At 34.3% G+C, this 18206-nt stretch overlaps 1 protein-coding gene across 2 annotated transcripts in view; it reads right to left on the bottom strand.

Annotated features, from left to right (window-relative positions):
* Window positions 1–18206, bottom strand: part of LOC100884063 (uncharacterized) — a 113406-nt gene that overhangs the window by 85193 nt on the left and 10007 nt on the right. The window contains exon 2 of one of the 2 annotated variants that reach the window (XM_003702096.3): window positions 7423–7513. In XM_003702096.3, the coding sequence (XP_003702144.2) occupies window positions 7423–7499 (77 nt within the window). In that variant the 5' untranslated portion in view covers window positions 7500–7513. Of the gene's footprint in view, window positions 1–5129; window positions 6565–7422; window positions 7514–18206 lie in introns of those variants that run through there. The other variant, XM_012282503.2, reaches the window with a different exon arrangement.

The following is an 18206-nucleotide window of genomic DNA, read 5'->3' as shown; positions in this document are numbered from 1 at the left end:
TAATTAAAATTAGTGTATCTATTTTATGATTCATTATAAAATACAGTTTATATTTTCTCATAAAGTAGACTCTCGTTATATTGCCGAAAAAAGGTATCCTTCCAGTTAAACTATTTATAATAATAAAAATTAGTGTATCTATTTTATGATTCATTATAAAATACAGTTTATATTTTCTCATAAAGTAGACTCTCGTTATATTGCCGGAAAAGAGAATCCTTCCAGTTAAACTATTTATAATAATTAAAATTAGTGTATCTATTTTATGATTCATTATAAAATACAGTTTATATTTTCTCATAAAGTAGACTCTCGTTATATTGCCGAAAAAAGGTATCCTTCCAGTTAAACTATTTATAATAATAAAAATTAGTGTATCTATTTTATGATTCATTATAAAATACAGTTTATATTATCTCATAAAGTAGTCTCTCGTTATATTGCCGAAAAAAGGTATCCTTCCAGTTAAACTATTTATAATAATTAAAATTAGTCTACCTAATTTATGATCCATTATAAAATACAATTTGTATAATATTTTCTGACAAAATACAATATAATAGTTTACAATACTTATTTCATAATTTTAATTGGATTAACTTTTAAATATTTAACAAAATTATTTGTAACTTAATTAAAATTCTACTAAAATAAATATCAATATAAAGCTTTGCACCGTTAAAAATCTTGAATCAACAAATCTGCAGTGACGTTTCACGCGTTTTCCGCGAAACACATTTTGTGAAAACTGCAAGATAACTTTGTCACTTTTCAATATTTTTTCACGAAATTTCGTGTACACTGATAAGATAATTTATCGTGTTTCTCAACATTCATTTTTCAATTTTTAAGGTTCTTATTCACTGAGACTACACAACATCCATCAAATATCGATTTCGATACGCTGTAATCAATACAACAAATTTCTAAAAAGAATTTTCTCCCACACATATTAATTTTATGTAATATTTTATTTATTGCAACAAACATAATTACTTTAGCTTGTATAATAAAATATTAAATAAGTAAACATTTCATTGTACTATAAAACTAAATATTCTAAATTAATTATATTTGAAGTTTATTATATTATTATTGTCATTTATGAATTATTTACTTATGAAAATAAAATAATTACTTTGTACAACAACTAAAATAGGGTTTCATTCATCCACTTTTGCCTGAAACAGCTGATATTCTCGAACCATCAAACTCGATATCGATACTAGGATTAATTAAGCACCGAATGTCTGTCGAATCACCGAAGAATAAAGACAAGCATTGTTAAAATCAATTTACGATCAAGCAACACGTACCTTATATTCTTATCTCCGATGTAAATTTAATTGACACGTCTGTCGATTATCTCATCAAAATTGCAGTTCCTGCTAAATCGATTATCTTTGATAGACAAACCTTTCCCCAACAAATACGCGGAAGGTTAATTGTTTATACGTCTTTTTGCAATTCTACGTTGTATAACGTCAATTAGACATAGTTTCTTCTCAAAGGTTATGCCACAATTTCTTTCAATGTCCTTCGTTTTCTTTTAATACTACATTAAAAATTTCAAAATCATTTTTAATTAACCTTCACCTACAACTTTTGCGTCGCAGTTTAATTACTACTACAAACTTAAGACAAAAAAATTGAAAAGTTAGACAGGTTTTGTATTCCGCGATCCTTGATTATCAAGATTGTAATTAGATCTGAATGCAAATTGCAATGAAATTATGAGGGCGGTTTGTCACGAACTAAGATGCGTCACGAGTGCGTCATAATATTGTAGTATAAGGGGTTAGCCTTAAATATGAACAAACTCTTGCTGATTAATCATCTGATCTCCCGAATCTGAGGTACTTCAACCACTTATCAAATTCATGAGTCTTTAAATTTATAATAAAAACAATTCAGCAGTTTTTATCAGGTTATAAGAAATATAATATACAGGGTGTCTCACAACTAGTGTCCCTGAAATGGGAGGTAGCTGACGTAATTCTGAATAAGATTTCCCTTTGCAAAAATGGGGCTTGAAGCTTCGTTTTTGAATTATTAAGAAAAAACAGGGACCAACCAGAGCGCGAGAATTACGCATGCGCAGACGCGAGAACGGCACCTTCGGATAACGCGTAGTTATCCAACGCGTGGTAATCCAACGCGTAGTAATGCAACGAGTGGTAATGCAAAGCGTGGTAATCCCACACGTAGTAATCCAATGCGTAGTAATCCAACGCGTACTAATACAACGTGTGGATATCCAACGCGCAGTAATCTAACGCGTGCATATTCGACGCGTAGTAATCCAACGCGTAATAATGCAACGCGTGGTAATTCTAAGCGTAGGAATCTAATGCGTGGTAATCTAACGCGTAGTAATCCAGCATGTGGATATCCAACGCGTAGTAATCCAACGCGTGGATATTCGACGCGTAGTAGTCCAACGCGTAGTAATGCAACGTGTGGTAATGCAACGCGTGGTAATCCTACACATAGTAATCCAATGCGTAGAAATCCAACGCGTACTAATACAGCGTGTGGATATCCAACGCGTAGTAATCTAGCGCGTGCATATTCTACGCGTAGTAATCCAACGCGTAATAATGCAACGCGTGGTAATTCTAAGCGTAGGAATCTAATGCGTGGTAATATAACGCGTAGTAATCCAGCATGTGGATATTTAACGCGTAGTAATCCAACGCGTGGATATTCGACGCGTAGTAGTCCAACGCGTAGTAATGCAACGTGTGGTAATGCAACGCGTGGTAATCCTACGCATAGTAATCCAATGCGTAGTAATCCAACGCGTACTAATACAGCGTGTGGATATCCAACGCGTAGTAATCTAGCGCGTGCATATTCTACGCGTAGTAATCCAACGCGTAATAATGCAACGCGTGGTAATTCTAAGCGTAGGAATCTAATGCGTAGTAATCTAACGCGTAGTAATCCAGCATGTGGATATCCAACGCGTAGTAATCCAACGCGTGGATATTCGACGCGTAGTAGTCCAACGCGTAATAATCCTCGCGCTCTGATTGGTCCGTGTTTTTCCTTAATAATTCAAAAACGAAGCTTCGAACCCCATTTTTGCAAAGGGAAATCTTATTCAGAATCACGTCAGCTACCCCCCATTTCAGGAACACTAATTGTGAAACGCCCTGTACATTATAATATACAATAGCATTGTAACATATATAAAAATAATATTATCACATATTACCTACTATATACCATGTACTATAAGACAACATTCCCAATGCTTATCTCTAAATAACCAGTTTCGTTTCACCGTTAAGAATTTACAACATACATTATAGAATATACAATGTACATCAATAACTCGATAATGGAACCACAATTTATATGCAAAATTTTTGAGTAAACATTATTACCCGTTTTAAATGGATCACTCCGTAGAGCGATCGACTGACCCATTACAGTCAACTCTCCGAGGACAGTTAATACACATAGATAATAAACATAATGTCAACTGTTATCTGTGTTCGACTTGGTAGAATATAGATTGCAAGGTTGAAGCAATATCGTGACCTTTGCAATCTCTGTGTGCTCCAGCCTTCGTGTATTATAATTTGCACCGTTCTATCTTGCATTCAGTTTTCTGGACAACTGGACGTGTGTTGTACACGATGCGATTAAACGGAATAGAAAAGAAACCGAGGATTGATAACGCGATACAATTGACGCTAACCCTTTTGCTTTAATCGTACGTTGAGTTACTTAACTCAATATTCGAACGGAGAAACAATTTTATTTTAATTTTACGAATTTTTTAATTCTGTAGATTTACAAATTTTTACAAGTTTTGAATTTTAGAAATTATTTAAGTTTTCATATTTTTAAATATTTGCAATTTTTTTTAAATTTGCAAGTTTCAAATTTTACAAATTTTCAAGCTTACAAAAATCCCTAGATTCCCTAAATTTCCAGACTTACAAATTTCCCTAAATTCTCTAAATTTCCACACTTACATATATCCCTAAGTCCTCTAAATTTCCAAATATTCAAACTTCCAAATATCCCTAAATTTTCCAAACCACAACTTTCCTTCAATACTTCAAATTTATCAAATTCTTCAATCTGTCAATCCCAAAATCCCCAAATTTATAAATATAAAAATTCAAAATTGCAAAGGGATGCAAAATGAAGTTGTTTTGAAAAAACCGATGATTATTTCGTTTACAAACATAATCGCATAAAAATGTATTTCATGTAAATGATAGCACGGTAACAACAAATAATCTAGACGTAATTTATACGAAATTTTTTACTTGCGTTGGCAAACAAGGGTGAAGTAAACAATGCATAATCAACATCGGACTTTTAACCGAATTATCAGCGTAATACCATTGTACGAGTCCAACAAAAGTCGTCCTAAATTCTTGCTTTTAAAAATATCATTCCTGAGATTATGAAATGCAAGTTGTAGCTTTTGACGAAGTATATTATGTTTTCATACTGCGTTGATAAGCAATCGTAAACTTCTTTACGGAAAAATAGAGACTGCGGGAAAAATTCTAGTATTTTCAAGCTTTTCATATTCATGAGTTTTCAAGTTTAAAAATTTCAAAACTGAGCATGTATAAATTTTAATATTTAGAATTTAGAACTTTGGAAACTTGGTAATTTTGAGGTTGGAGAATTTGAAAATTTCAAGGTTTGGAGATTTAGGAATTTGTAGATATTGCAAGTTAATAAAAATTAAAAATTTAAAAACTCAAAAATATAAGAATTTTCAAAGCTTCAAGAAGTTTCAAATTTTCTTTATAACGAAGTCAACCTATCACCTCCAAATCATTTACTGCATAACCTCTAAGTCATTTATACACCTGTCGTTCCCTAAACTTGTTCAAAAATTCAAAAATCAAACTCTGTTTCTCAAACATCCCATAATCCATAAATAATTACCAAAGTAGTATCCCAGTAAATTCCTCAAAGCACAAATGTTTCCGCATAAAGAAAATAACTAAATAATTTATCAGGTAATAGATAATCGATTGGCAAACGATGCAGAAACAGGCGCCACAGCAAAAGGGTTAACGTCACACGCATATCCGTTCACCTTGACGCATCCTCGGTGCATATTTCATTAATAGAACAACGAGTCTGACCTTGGACCAGGCAAATCCATGGTTGTGGCTCGATGATGCGTCCTGTCCACAGTGGCGATGATCCCAGGATGAAGACTTTCCTGTTGCGGATGCTGGGGGTGCAGGTATACCTCCTGTTCCCTCCACATTGTTGCTGCCACTTTTAGAACGATTTGATACGATATATCAACGGTACGTTTCAACGGCGCACAAATTAGTTCGCAAGTTGGCCTCTAAGTTCCCTCGTGTGTTTACAATGGAGATCCTTATCCCATAGATCATCGTCACCGATCATCCTCGACCGTATTATCCATTTAACACCCCCGACAAACGTTTTCTCGATCACTTTCACGAGTGCACGCACACCGGCGATCGTCGCTCAGTCCGACAAACAAACGTTCGAAACACTGGACTCGTCCTCGGCGTCGTTCGCCATATTGGAGAACAGACAACTGCGACAAAGTCGACGTCGCGGCCGTGGCGTGTCTGTCCGTTATCGCGCGACAACTTCGCGGCTTGTTTGTTGGCCGAATTAAAATTAGCTAGGTCGCCGGTTAATCTTGCCCGTCCGATCGCTCGTCTCGTTTCTTCGCGGACAGATAAAAAAGTCTCTTTATCTGCGTCGGACTCGGAGCAAACATTCGGCGAAAATCGGCGTCGGGAATAAAAGAACCGCCTAATTGTTACGTCAGTGCCGCTGCATGTATTACGCACGCGATTAAGTTACGCCGCCAGCGAAGACGCGAGAAAATGTGCAGAAACGTATCGTCCTTCGTGGATGCTACGATATGTCACGCGAGTGACGCGTTCCATCGCGCGGGACGCAGCCGTAACCTTCTTGCTTCTCTCAATAATCATCGGACACGTTTGACAATCGCGCGAAAAAACGCCGTCCGCATCGCATCACGTACGAGTCTCGTCCGCGAACACGTCCACCGATTCGTTCGCCAGACTCACGACCTTGACACCGTGTTCTAGATCCCGACGACGCAGCAGGAAACCGGAGCGATCGCGAGAGGGCATCGATCGACGGCCACGATCAATAACATTCGACCGAGATGCACACACGATGGCCTCCTCCTCCTCCTCCGCCGTCTCGTTCCGTTACATCGTGCGATAAAGCAACACTCGTGTCAGACAATGTTTCACCGAGGAATCTTCGGCCTTGACACACTGTCCTAAATGCCTCTTAGAACGGAGAAAATACGCGATGACTATGCATACTGCAGATACGAGACGACTCGATAAACGTCACTTCCTCTATTTACGTTTATAGTCGACAGGCAGTTGAACAGCGTTGTATAAGTACACCGCACAGTTTCTTTAATTGTCAATGATAGAACACGCCGGTAGCGCAACTATTCGAGAGCAGTGTTGATCAGAACACTCGAAAAGGAACACGCGTATTACAAGATGCAACGCGCACGGTAGTCGAACGCGAACTGCCGGCTGAGCGCTGCCCCCACTCCCCGCTACAATCAGCGCACGAACCCCCACTCCACCCACTCGGCGCTGAAGGACCAATCGCAGAGTCGCTTACTGCCTTCCAATACTGGCCGCGCTCGGACCGCGCTGCGTGATAACAACACGGTTTTAGGCGGATCCCTTGTATAAGGCTGTTTCCAACTCGCCTGATAAGAAACGAATTTGCGCGCGAGAATTCGAGTACCGCGGCGTATGAGAACGTTATCGAGCATTTTACCGCTTATCGGCTGTTCCGCATTTTGTCATTTTTCGATTATTCATGCAGTTACATGCAAATGTATCGGTGACTTACAGCAAATGACTGTAAGTGTTCGATGCTTTCAAGAAAAACGGGTTTTAAAGGCTGGTGATATTTTATGTACTGTTATGGATATCTTTTAGATTACTTTGTTTAGAACGTCATTTTTATTGTAATTCTTTTTTTAAAGACAGTTGCGTAATTTTGCAGTGTAATTTCACTGGAAATTTATGAACGTAGATAGTTCTATCTTTATGATTTTTTAAATAGAGGATTTAGAAATATTTTTGAGCTTTGGATACTTGTTAAAGATTTGGAAAGTTAGATATTTGAAAGTCTGACATAAATGTGAAATTTAGAAATTAAAAAATTTGAATATTTGGAAATTGAAGTATGGAAATTTAGTAGTTTAGTAATTGGAAAATTGGTGTATTTAGAAATTAAAAATTGCAGGAAGTTGAATATCTAGCACAGCTATCGAAACAAATATGAAAATCGTAGAACGGTAAGCGATCGGTGAATGGGTTTGGTAGAATCGAAATAGAACCGAAACCTTGAGAATTATTTAACATAGAAAAGTTGCATTCTTACCCGTAGGAGATGGTCGTTTCCGGCGCAGATGTTGAAGACAAAGCGCCAGCATCGTCCTCGTCCACGTCATCCTTCATTTTTTAGATTTTTCCTGCAACGGGATCAAACAAATACCATCGTTATGTGACGAATCGCACAAAGAATTATTATTTTCTTTCAACCGACATTCTTCGCAAATATTTTTCCGAGTGCAGAAACAAGGTGAAAAAACGATAATACTTTCAATAGCAGCGAAAGGACACGTCCAATGACAACGATGACATCGATTGATTGATAACATAAATAAATGATGTACGCTGATAAAACCACTGTGAAAATATGCAGTGACAACTCGACATCGAGTAAAAAACCCTGCTACAATCGCTGCGCGAATTATGTTGAGAATGCTGCAAAATGTCAGCTTAACGGGCATAATGTCTGAAGAGAAAGAATTCAAACAACTCTTCGATAAATCACTCGATCGTGGACATCCTTGATGGGATTCGAGGAAAATGTAGCAAGTCTGATATTTTAATGTCAACACATATCTATTTTATAGACACTTTTATGTAACTAGGCACTTTATCTAGGGAAGAGTTACACTTTCCTGTGAAGAATAGTTTACAAATATTTGTATTAGATTAATAACATGCTACGCGGGTTTTTAACTAAGGGAATATTAATTAATATGTATATGACTTTACTCAGGTAAATTTCAAAATTAATATATTGTAGAATTTCATGAAGGTGAAGTCATATAATGTATACATTGTATACAGACAACGATGATTAATGTTATGATACATATTTATAATTTATATTGTAACTTATTATTAATATTATGTATACAGAGTGTCTCACAGCTAATATCCCCGAAATGGGGGGTAGGTGACGCGATTCTGAATAAGATTTCCCTTAGCAAAAATGGGGTTCGAAGCTTCGTTTTTGAATTATTAAGGAAAAACACAGACCAATCAGAGGATTATTACGCGTTGGACTACTACGCGTCGAATATCCACGCGTTGGATTACTACGCGTTGGATATCCACATGCTGGATTACTACGCGTTAGATTACCACGCATTAGATTCCTACGCTTAGAATTACCACGCGTTGCATTATTACGCGTTGGATTACTACGCGTCGAATATGCACGCGCTAGATTACTACGCGTTGGATATCCACACGCTGTATTAGTACGCGTTGGATTACTACGCATTGGATTACTACGCGTAGGATTACCACGCGTTGCATTACCACACGTTGCATTACTACGCGTTGGACTACTATGCGTCGAATATCCACGCGTTGGATTACTACGCGTTAGATATCCACATGCTGGATTACTACGCGTTAGATTACCACGCATTAGATTCCTACGCTTAGAATTACCACGCGTTGCATTATTACGCGTTGGATTACTACGCGTAGAATATGCACGCGCTAGATTACTACGCGTTGGATATCCACACGCTGTATTAGTACGCGTTGGATTACTACGCATTGTATTACTACGTGTGGGATTACCACGCGTTGCATTAGCACACGTTGCATTACTACGCGTTGGATTACCACGCGTTGGATAACTACGCGTTATCCGAAGCTGTCGTTCTCGCGTCTGCGCACGTGCAATCCTCGCGCTCTGATTGGTCCGTGTTTTTCCTTAATAATTCAAAAACGAAGCTTCAAATCCCATTTTTGCAAAGGGAAATCTTATTCAGAATCACGTCAGCTACCTCTTATTTCAGGGACACTAGTTGTGAGATACCCTGTATAATATAATACATATAATACATATAGTATAATACACTTGATATTATAATATATTTGTTAAATAAACGACAGTAATAATAATATGAAGTTCTATGGTACAAATACTAAACTGAGACTACTTCTCAGACTACTAAAAACTTCATAATGCTTTTAATACTTCTCTTAATACTTCACAATAATTATCAAAAATATAATCATCACAAAACTTACTTTTATCAAAAATATATTCAAATCAAAGCTTGCTGGCTAATCTTTGAACTGTCTCTCATCTTGTATACCTAAATACCAAATACAACATGCTAAACAATATGCTAAACCCAATACCAGAAGACAACCAAAAATAATCGAATTTAAAATGAACAATCGAAGCGAATATATCAGCGGGAGCCACAGTAGCAATTATTAGCGATACTGTTTCGATGTAGCAAAACGAAATTCCGTTTCTGCATGGGTGTAATTTGCTGGCGAACAACGACGTTAAATCGACACCCACAATGCTCATCGATGCAGTGCAATCGAAGTAATTCGAGATACGTGCTCGCGAATGAAACAACATCGCGTGGGCCGATTGCGTATTCTCTTGGATAACAACATTAATACGAAACAATCAACCGATGTAACTTGGGATCAAAGTGCTTTTGATTTCCACGATCATGCAATCCCGTTACAAGGGACACGGGTTGGGATGAACTTCGATATGTATGCGTATGCCATTGATTGCGCCACGTGGAAATGTTCGGTATTCGAGGATTTTATGATTTTGGGGATTTGAGGAATTTCGGCTATTTGCGTATGTGAGTAATTTTGGAAATTTGAGCAATTTCAGCAATTTGAGAATGTGGGAAATATGAGAATTTAGAGATTCAAGTAATTTGGAATGTTTGAGTGTTAAGAAAATTTGAGACTTTCGATATTTGAGTAATTTGGAAAATTTGAGACTTTAGATGTTTAAGTAATTTGAAAAATTTGAAACTTGGCAATTTGAGAATTTTGGAATATAAAAATTTGCATACTTGAGAATTCTGAAGTATAGAAATTTAAAAATACTTGAAAATTTGAATATTTGAGAATTTAGAAGTATATAAGTTTGAAAGTAAAAAATTAGAAAATTTTTTAAATTGAGAGCTGCATTGTATCCAAGTGTGCATCGATTATTCTGAGAGCATAAAGAACCCTCGCTGTTCCATTCAATAAGATTGCATCTCTCAATCGATATCAGTATTCAATGGCTACCGAGTCTGCTATCAGAATTTTTATCGAGTCTCTTGCAAACGTTACGTTCCTTCGTTATTCTTCTTTATGCGTCCTAAGTACGCACGTGTCTCTCGAATTTTTTTACATAATTTAATAAACCTATGACAACAGAAAAATCCGAAAAATTCACAAGCATCGCCCGTCTTAAATTTGCAAGAATTAAAATCTGTTAAATCAAATCCTTCCAAAAAATGAATATACAGAAACTTTTCGAGATGCACAGAAATAAAGGATACAGAGGACTATTGTACCAACGCAACTATTCCGAGGAATGTGACGGAAGTCGATACATAAAGAACATCCTTATCGGTCTGATAAATAGGAAACTCTATTTCACCAAAATGCTTAGCAATCGATGCACGAACTACTTTACTAAATAGAACTAAATAGAAAATTATGGTATCTTATCGTTAATGCCGCTATAGATGAATGCGGAAGAGGATACAAATATGTGATATCCTTTATTTGATATCGTGTTTGATCTAGGGCAGGGGTTCTTGAACCCATGTCCTCCTGTTGAACATTCTATTCCCATCATTTTTACTAATTATTGTTTGCAATTGAATGCAATTTTAGTAATTTGGTAATTTTGGTAATTATGTATTTAAAAATTTGAAAGGTATTTTTTAGAGCTCTTTTTAAATCATCTTGCATACGGTATCATGAAAGTGGCGTCAGGTAGGTCTGTGTTGATATACCGGGTCGTCGACATCGTTCTACTATCACTATGTTCCGCTGCGTACGCGCTATGCAACAGAACTGATAAGATGACGAGAGGTAACTTACGTCCGATGCACTCGCTTTCGAACGGAGATGAGCAACCATGAGATGAGTTCATTTTCAATAAATATTCTTGTGGCTATCTTCTTTATCCCTGGGTTTACATTCTGTTTGCAGTTACTTTTAAATTGAAAATAAAGTGTGATCGAAAATTTGAAATTTGGTATGATGGAAATTTGATAATTTGGAAATTCAAGAATTTTGTGATTGGACAACTGAGGTAATTTGATGATTGGACATTTGACAATTTGATAATTTAGAAATTAGACTATTTGATAATTTAGGAATCTAACAATCTGGTAATTCAGACATTTGACAGTTTGATGACTTAGAAATTTGATAATTTAGAAATTCAAAAATTTGATGATTGGACAACTGAGGTAATTTGATGATTGGACATTTGACAATTTGATAATTTAGAAATCCAACAATCTGGTAATTCAGACAATTGACAATTTGATAACTTAGAAATTTGACAATTTAATAATTGAGAAATTTAACAATTTGATAATTTACAAATTGTACTATTTGAAAATTTAGAAATCCAACAATCTGGTAATTCAGACAATTGACAATTTGATAACTTAGAAATTTGACAATTTAGAAATTCAAAAATTTCACAGTTTAATAATTGAGAAATTTAACAATTTGATAATTTACAAATTATACTATTTGAAAATTTAGAAATCTAACAATCTGGTAATTTAGAAATTTGACAATTTGATAACTTAGAAATTTGACAATTTAAGAATTCAAAAATTTCACAATTTAATAATTGAGAAATTTAACAATTTGATCATTTACAAATTGTACTATTAAAAAATTTAGAAATCTGACAATCTAAAAATTCAGAAATTCAATAACTTAATAATTCAAAAATTTGATAATCTAAAAACTTTATGAATCTCTACATTTCTGAATTACCAGATCACTAAAATCCAAATCCAGAAATCTGATAAATTACTAATCGCAAAATACAGTAATTCTAAAAAATCTAAAAATACAGTAAATTGAAAATTGAAAAATCCAAGAATACAGTAAATTAGAACTTGAAAAATCCAAAAATACCGTAAATTGAAAATTTTAAAATCCAAGAATACAGTAAATTAAAAATTGAAAAATCCAAAAATACCGTAAATTAAAAATTGAAAAATCCAAAAATACCGTAAATTAAAACTTGAAAAATCCAAAAATACAGTAAATTAAAAATTGAAAAATCCAAAAATACCGTAAATTGAAAATTAAAAAATCCAAAAATACAGTAAATTGAAAATTAAAAACTCCAAAACTACATTAAACTAAAAATTAAAAAATCCAAAAATACAGTAAATAGAAAATATAAAAATCTGCAAGTGTTCATGAAAGTCCATAAATCTAGGGTTAATTACAGTAGCTCACCCTCCCGTATCCTCTGGCAGAAACGCGCCCTTAAACCACGAACAGTTTCTGCTGAGTGTACACATCGGAGCCTAGTGCTCGAGCAGTTAACGAAATCCGTAGGCCGTATTACGTTCCCTAAGCGGGGGCTTCGTTAAAAATACGAAGCATAAACGGGCGGGTAGTAGAATATCGAGCGAGCGAAAGAAACAAAGAAAATACGAAAACACAGTGTGTGCATGTCGTTGTCGTCGCCGGTAATATCCAGCCGTCTAGACACTAGACTCTCTTTGTTCATTCGGGGGCTGATTTTCGGGGGTTGTTCCTGGTCGAGCGTAGGGTAAACCGTAAGCACGGACGGAGGAATGCACGAGTCAACGGGGGAAAAGAGAAGAGACAGAAAGAGAACGAAAGTATGGTTACACGAGGATAACCCCTGAGATGTATGCATGTGTTTTAGGTCTGGTCGACGATCGACACGTTCGTGATCAACGACGGACGAAACTGTGGGCCGTGTCGGTGCACGCGCGACCGCCTGTCGCGTCGTTTCTCAGTCTTCTTTTCTCGAGTAGCGACGCTCGGTTAACGACGCTCACCTAACCAATTGACTTTACTTTCTGACTAGCTACTCTTCGTTCAATCGTGTCGATATTATCAGCTTCGTACCCGATTTTCAAGTGGACGAGATCAATCGGTTAATCGGGAAGTCTGATTTCTTATTTGGCGCTGATATTGGGGTGTGCGGGGTAGAAGTCACGTGACTTAGACTGATGTTCTATTATTTTACTGTGTCATTGTACTTGTATTATACTGCTTCGTTGTACTATTGTATTGTGTGGTTATACTAGTATTATAGTATTTCGCTGTAATGGTGGACTACTACTTTATTATTTCATTATACTATTGAAATACTATTCTACTACTTCATCGTATTAGTATAGGAGTATTCTACTATTTTATTAAACCACTATACTACTATTTTATTACTTTAATGTACCACTGTACTATTACTATATTGTTTCATCGTATCACTGTAGGAGTACTCTACTATTTTATTAAACCACTATACTACTATTTTATTACTTTAACGTACCACTGTACTATTACCATATTGTTTCATCGTATCACTATAGGAGTACTCTACTATTTTATTAAATCACTATAGTACTATTTTATTACTTTAACATACCACTATACTATTACTATATTACTTTGTTATGTCATTATATTAGGATTACTATACCACTACACTACTATATTATTACTTCGTTAGACTACTATTCCAATATCCTACTGTTCCACAATACCATTATACTACTATTCTACTACTTTACTACACTACTAATCTACTACTTTACCATACTACTATCCTACTTCACTACTATTCTACTATACTACTGTATTACTATCCTACTCCTCTATTATTCTATTATACTACTGTATTACTATTCTATTGCACTGCTATCCTATTCCACTACACTACTGTATTACTATTCTACTGTACTACTATCCTATTCTACTACACTACTGTATTACTATTCTACTATACTACTGTATTACTATCCTACTCCACTTCTATTCCATTATACTACTGTCTTGCTATTCTACTGTACTAATGCACTACTATGCTACTATACTACAGTATTACTATACTACTATATTACTATACTACTATACTACTATACTACTATACTACTATATTACTATACTACTATACTTCTATACTGCTATATTACTATGCTACTATACTACTATACTGCTGTACTACTATACTACTATACTACTATGCTACTGTACTACTATACTACTATACTACTATACTACAATATTACTATACTACTATTCTACAATATTACTATACTACGATACTACTATTTTACTATTTCACTATACAACTACATTAGCATTCTACTATTTCCTTAAACTACTATTCTCCTATTTACCTATTCTACTATTCTATTAATAAAATCCAAATAATTCAAAAATCATAAAGAATGCACCTAATTACTTCTCACCTATAACAACCTCGACAAATATTATTAATTACTTTTATATTGAAAATAATGTGTAAAAGTAAATAAATACCAAAACTTCAACTAAGCATTCTACCATGTAAAAGAAATATTATTAAAAGCTTTACACAAAAATGGCTGACCTGAGCAGATTTTATATAATATTCAAACTTGTTAGGGTCAAAGTTCAACGTGTTATACCTTTGAAATATTTGTTTGAACTTCATGCAAACATTAATTGCTACCAAAAATTAATTTCAATGAATATTATTAAAACAAGATTTACACAAAAATGGCTGTCTAACGTAAGTTTTACATAATATTATAACTTGTTACGTGCAGAGTTTAACATATTAAATCTTCTTCGAAATTTTTGCTCGAACTTGAACCAACCATTACTTGTTACTAAAAATCAATTTCAACGAATATTGTTAAGACAAGTTTTACCTAAAAATGGCTGTCCAACACAAATTTGACATAATCTTAATTATGTATATATTTTACATAATGTACAAACTTGGTCCAACCATTACTTGCTACCAAAAATCAATTTCAACGAATATTGTTAAGACAAGTTTTACCTAAAAATGGCTGTCCAACACAAATTTGATATAATCTTAATTATATATATATTTTACATAATGTACAAACTTGGTCCAACCATTACTTGCTACCAAAAATCAATTTCAACGAATATTGTTAAGACAAGCTTACCTAAAAATGGCTGTCCACCACAAATTTGACATAATCTTAATTATATATGTGTATATTTTATATATTTCACATAACATACTGTTGGAGTTTTGAATTTACGCGCTTTTAAAACTCTTAAACGAAGAAATTCGCGGTCCTTCGTTTTCTGTTTTTGGTTGCCGTGCAGCGTTTTGTGTTTTGAGAACTGTTGGTGACTTCACGTTTTACGATGCCCGGCATCTTCTTGTAATATTTGCGTATTTTTAATAAAAATAACTGAGTTCACTATTAAAAATCCATCATGCACAAATTTGGTTCAATCATTACTTGTTACCAAAAATCAATTTAAAAAAATATTCCTAAAACACCAAAATTATTTCGTACAGCAAAAATACTGATCCTATCTGATTTTACATAATACCCTAACTTGTCACATCCATAATGTACCATGTAAAATCTTCAAAATTTGAAACTCGGTCCACTCACCACTCCTCAGGTAGCATCGAACTTATTTCTCCGCACGAGTATCGTCGCGCACCGGTAACATTCCTTCACGGAAATGTAATCGCGAAAGTTCGCGGTGACTTTATAGATATCGCGAAGGATTTCAAGCTTATATATGTATTGTATATACACGTGTATCTGTCTATGTACATGGAGAAGAGGAGCGAAGAGCATCGGAGAAGAGGCAAGACAGAAGCAAAGTCCTTTGCCCCTGGAGCACGGGGCAGGATGTACACGTGGCTTACCATGGAACATTATCTGGAGCGATATACCGCATCTCGAAGGACGAGTATTCGTCCGATGTTAATGCTACTCGTTCTTCTATGAAAACAATGACCGAACGTTTGTTTTGTTCGAATCCACACGTTCGTTCAACCGTACGGTGCAGGTATGTGACAATAAGTCGCGACTTGTACGTTTTCACGTGTAAGGTACATTCTCGTTGGAAATGTACGTTTTCACGTGGAAATCGCGAAACAGAACGCTTTCACGTGAGGAAGCCATGGGTCTTTCTGATGACGTTGTGATGTTTTATAAAAGGAATTTGGGATATTTGAGAATTTGGAGGTTTAAGTCATTTGGGAAGATTGAGAGTTTGGATTTGAGACTTTGGACATTTGAGTAATTTGGGAAGTTTGAGAGTTTAGATTTGACATTCAAGATCAGACATTCAAGCAATTTGAGATCTTGAAAATTTGGGAAGTTTGAAAAGTTGAATAATTGAGAATTTGGAAATAGAGAAAAATGAAAATTTGAGAATTAAGGGGATATGGAAATGTGGAAATCTGAGAATTTAGATATGTGAGAATGTGAGAATATAGAAACTTAGATATTTGGGAATTTAGGAATATAGAAAATTGGGGTACTTGAAGATTTGGAAATCTGAGAATTTTGGAATATGGAAAATTGGATACTTGAGAATTTTGGAATATAGAAAATTGAATACTTGAAAATTTGGAAATTTGAGAATTTTGGAATATGGAAAATTGGATACTTGAGAATTTGGAAATTTGAGAATTTTGGAATATAGAGAATTGGATACTTGAGAGGTTGGATATTTGAGAATTTTGGAATATGGAAAATTGGATACTTGAGAATTTGGAAATTTAAGAATTTTGGAATATAGAGAATTGGATACTTGAAAATTTGGAAATTTGAGAATTTTGGAATATGGAAAAGTGGATACTTGAGAATTTGGAAATTTGAAAATTTTGGAATATAGAAAATTGGATACTTGAGAATTTGGAAATTTGAGAATTTTGGAATATAGGAATTTGGATACTTGAGAATTTGGAAATTTGAGAATTTTGGAATATAGAAATTTGGATACTTAAGAATTTGGAAATCTGAGAATTTTAGAATATAGAAAATTGAATACTTGAAGATTAGGAAATTTGAAAATGTAGAATTTATTAAAATACACTGTTACTGAAAACATACGTTTTCACGTACAAAATCGCGACTTAGAACGTTTTCATAATAGAATGCCACGGGCTTTTATTCTGATGACGCTGTGACGGTTCTCCAAACCCTTTCATGCGGTTTAATACCGGGATCTGCATTCTGATTGTCGTGATACTTTGACATTTTTTTGTGGCTCATTGATTGCCATTTTCTTGATGAACATTTATATTCTTTATTAATAAACAAATTTTCTTGTTTGTTTTCACTTTATAGTGGAATATGAACGTTATGAAAAAATTGAGCGTAATTTTATTAAAGAAAAAATTGTTCATTTACTTCAACTTGATAATAAAATGTCCTGAATGTTTTTAAGAAATTGATTGTATACTTTTGTTAAAAAAAAAATTGTTCATCTACTTTAATTTAATAATAAAATATTCTGAATGTATTTCAAAAATTGATCAAACACTTTCATTAATAAAATTTGTTCATCTACTTCAATTTAATAACAAAATATGCTGAATGTTTCTAAAAACTCGATTAAATACTTTTATTTGAAAAAATTGATCATCTACTTCAATTCAATAATAGAACAAGCTAAATGTTTTAAAACAATTGCTCCATCATTTTTAAAAGAAAAAAATTCTTCAAAATTTCTAGATCTTTGCTAGCACAATTATTCTTAGATTTTTCTTAATGAACAAAAATAATTGATTGCATAAAATTAAAATGAAAAAGAAAAAAAGCTTAATGATAATTATTAGGGTATTAAGTGCATCTTCACAAAAAATAATAAAAACGTTAATATTTTGCAGGAGGACAAATTTATTTGGTTATAAATAGATTCGTGTTTTGAAAGAAGAGGTTCAGTAAAGATAGTGAGAGCACAATTTTTGTTACTCAGTTTGAATGCATTATATCCGGGCCGCGATTCGCGGGACACCTACGCGGTGAAATTATCGTTGAATTAGGGTCTTAGAAAGGGGATGCTATTCAAAGATTCGTCGAA

Source organism: Megachile rotundata, chromosome 3 (genome assembly GCF_050947335.1).
Source record: "Megachile rotundata isolate GNS110a chromosome 3, iyMegRotu1, whole genome shotgun sequence".
NCBI lineage: Eukaryota > Metazoa > Arthropoda > Insecta > Hymenoptera > Megachilidae > Megachile > Megachile rotundata.
The sequence above is the reverse complement of the archived record's forward strand: the minus strand, read 5'-3'. Positions and strand labels throughout refer to the sequence as shown.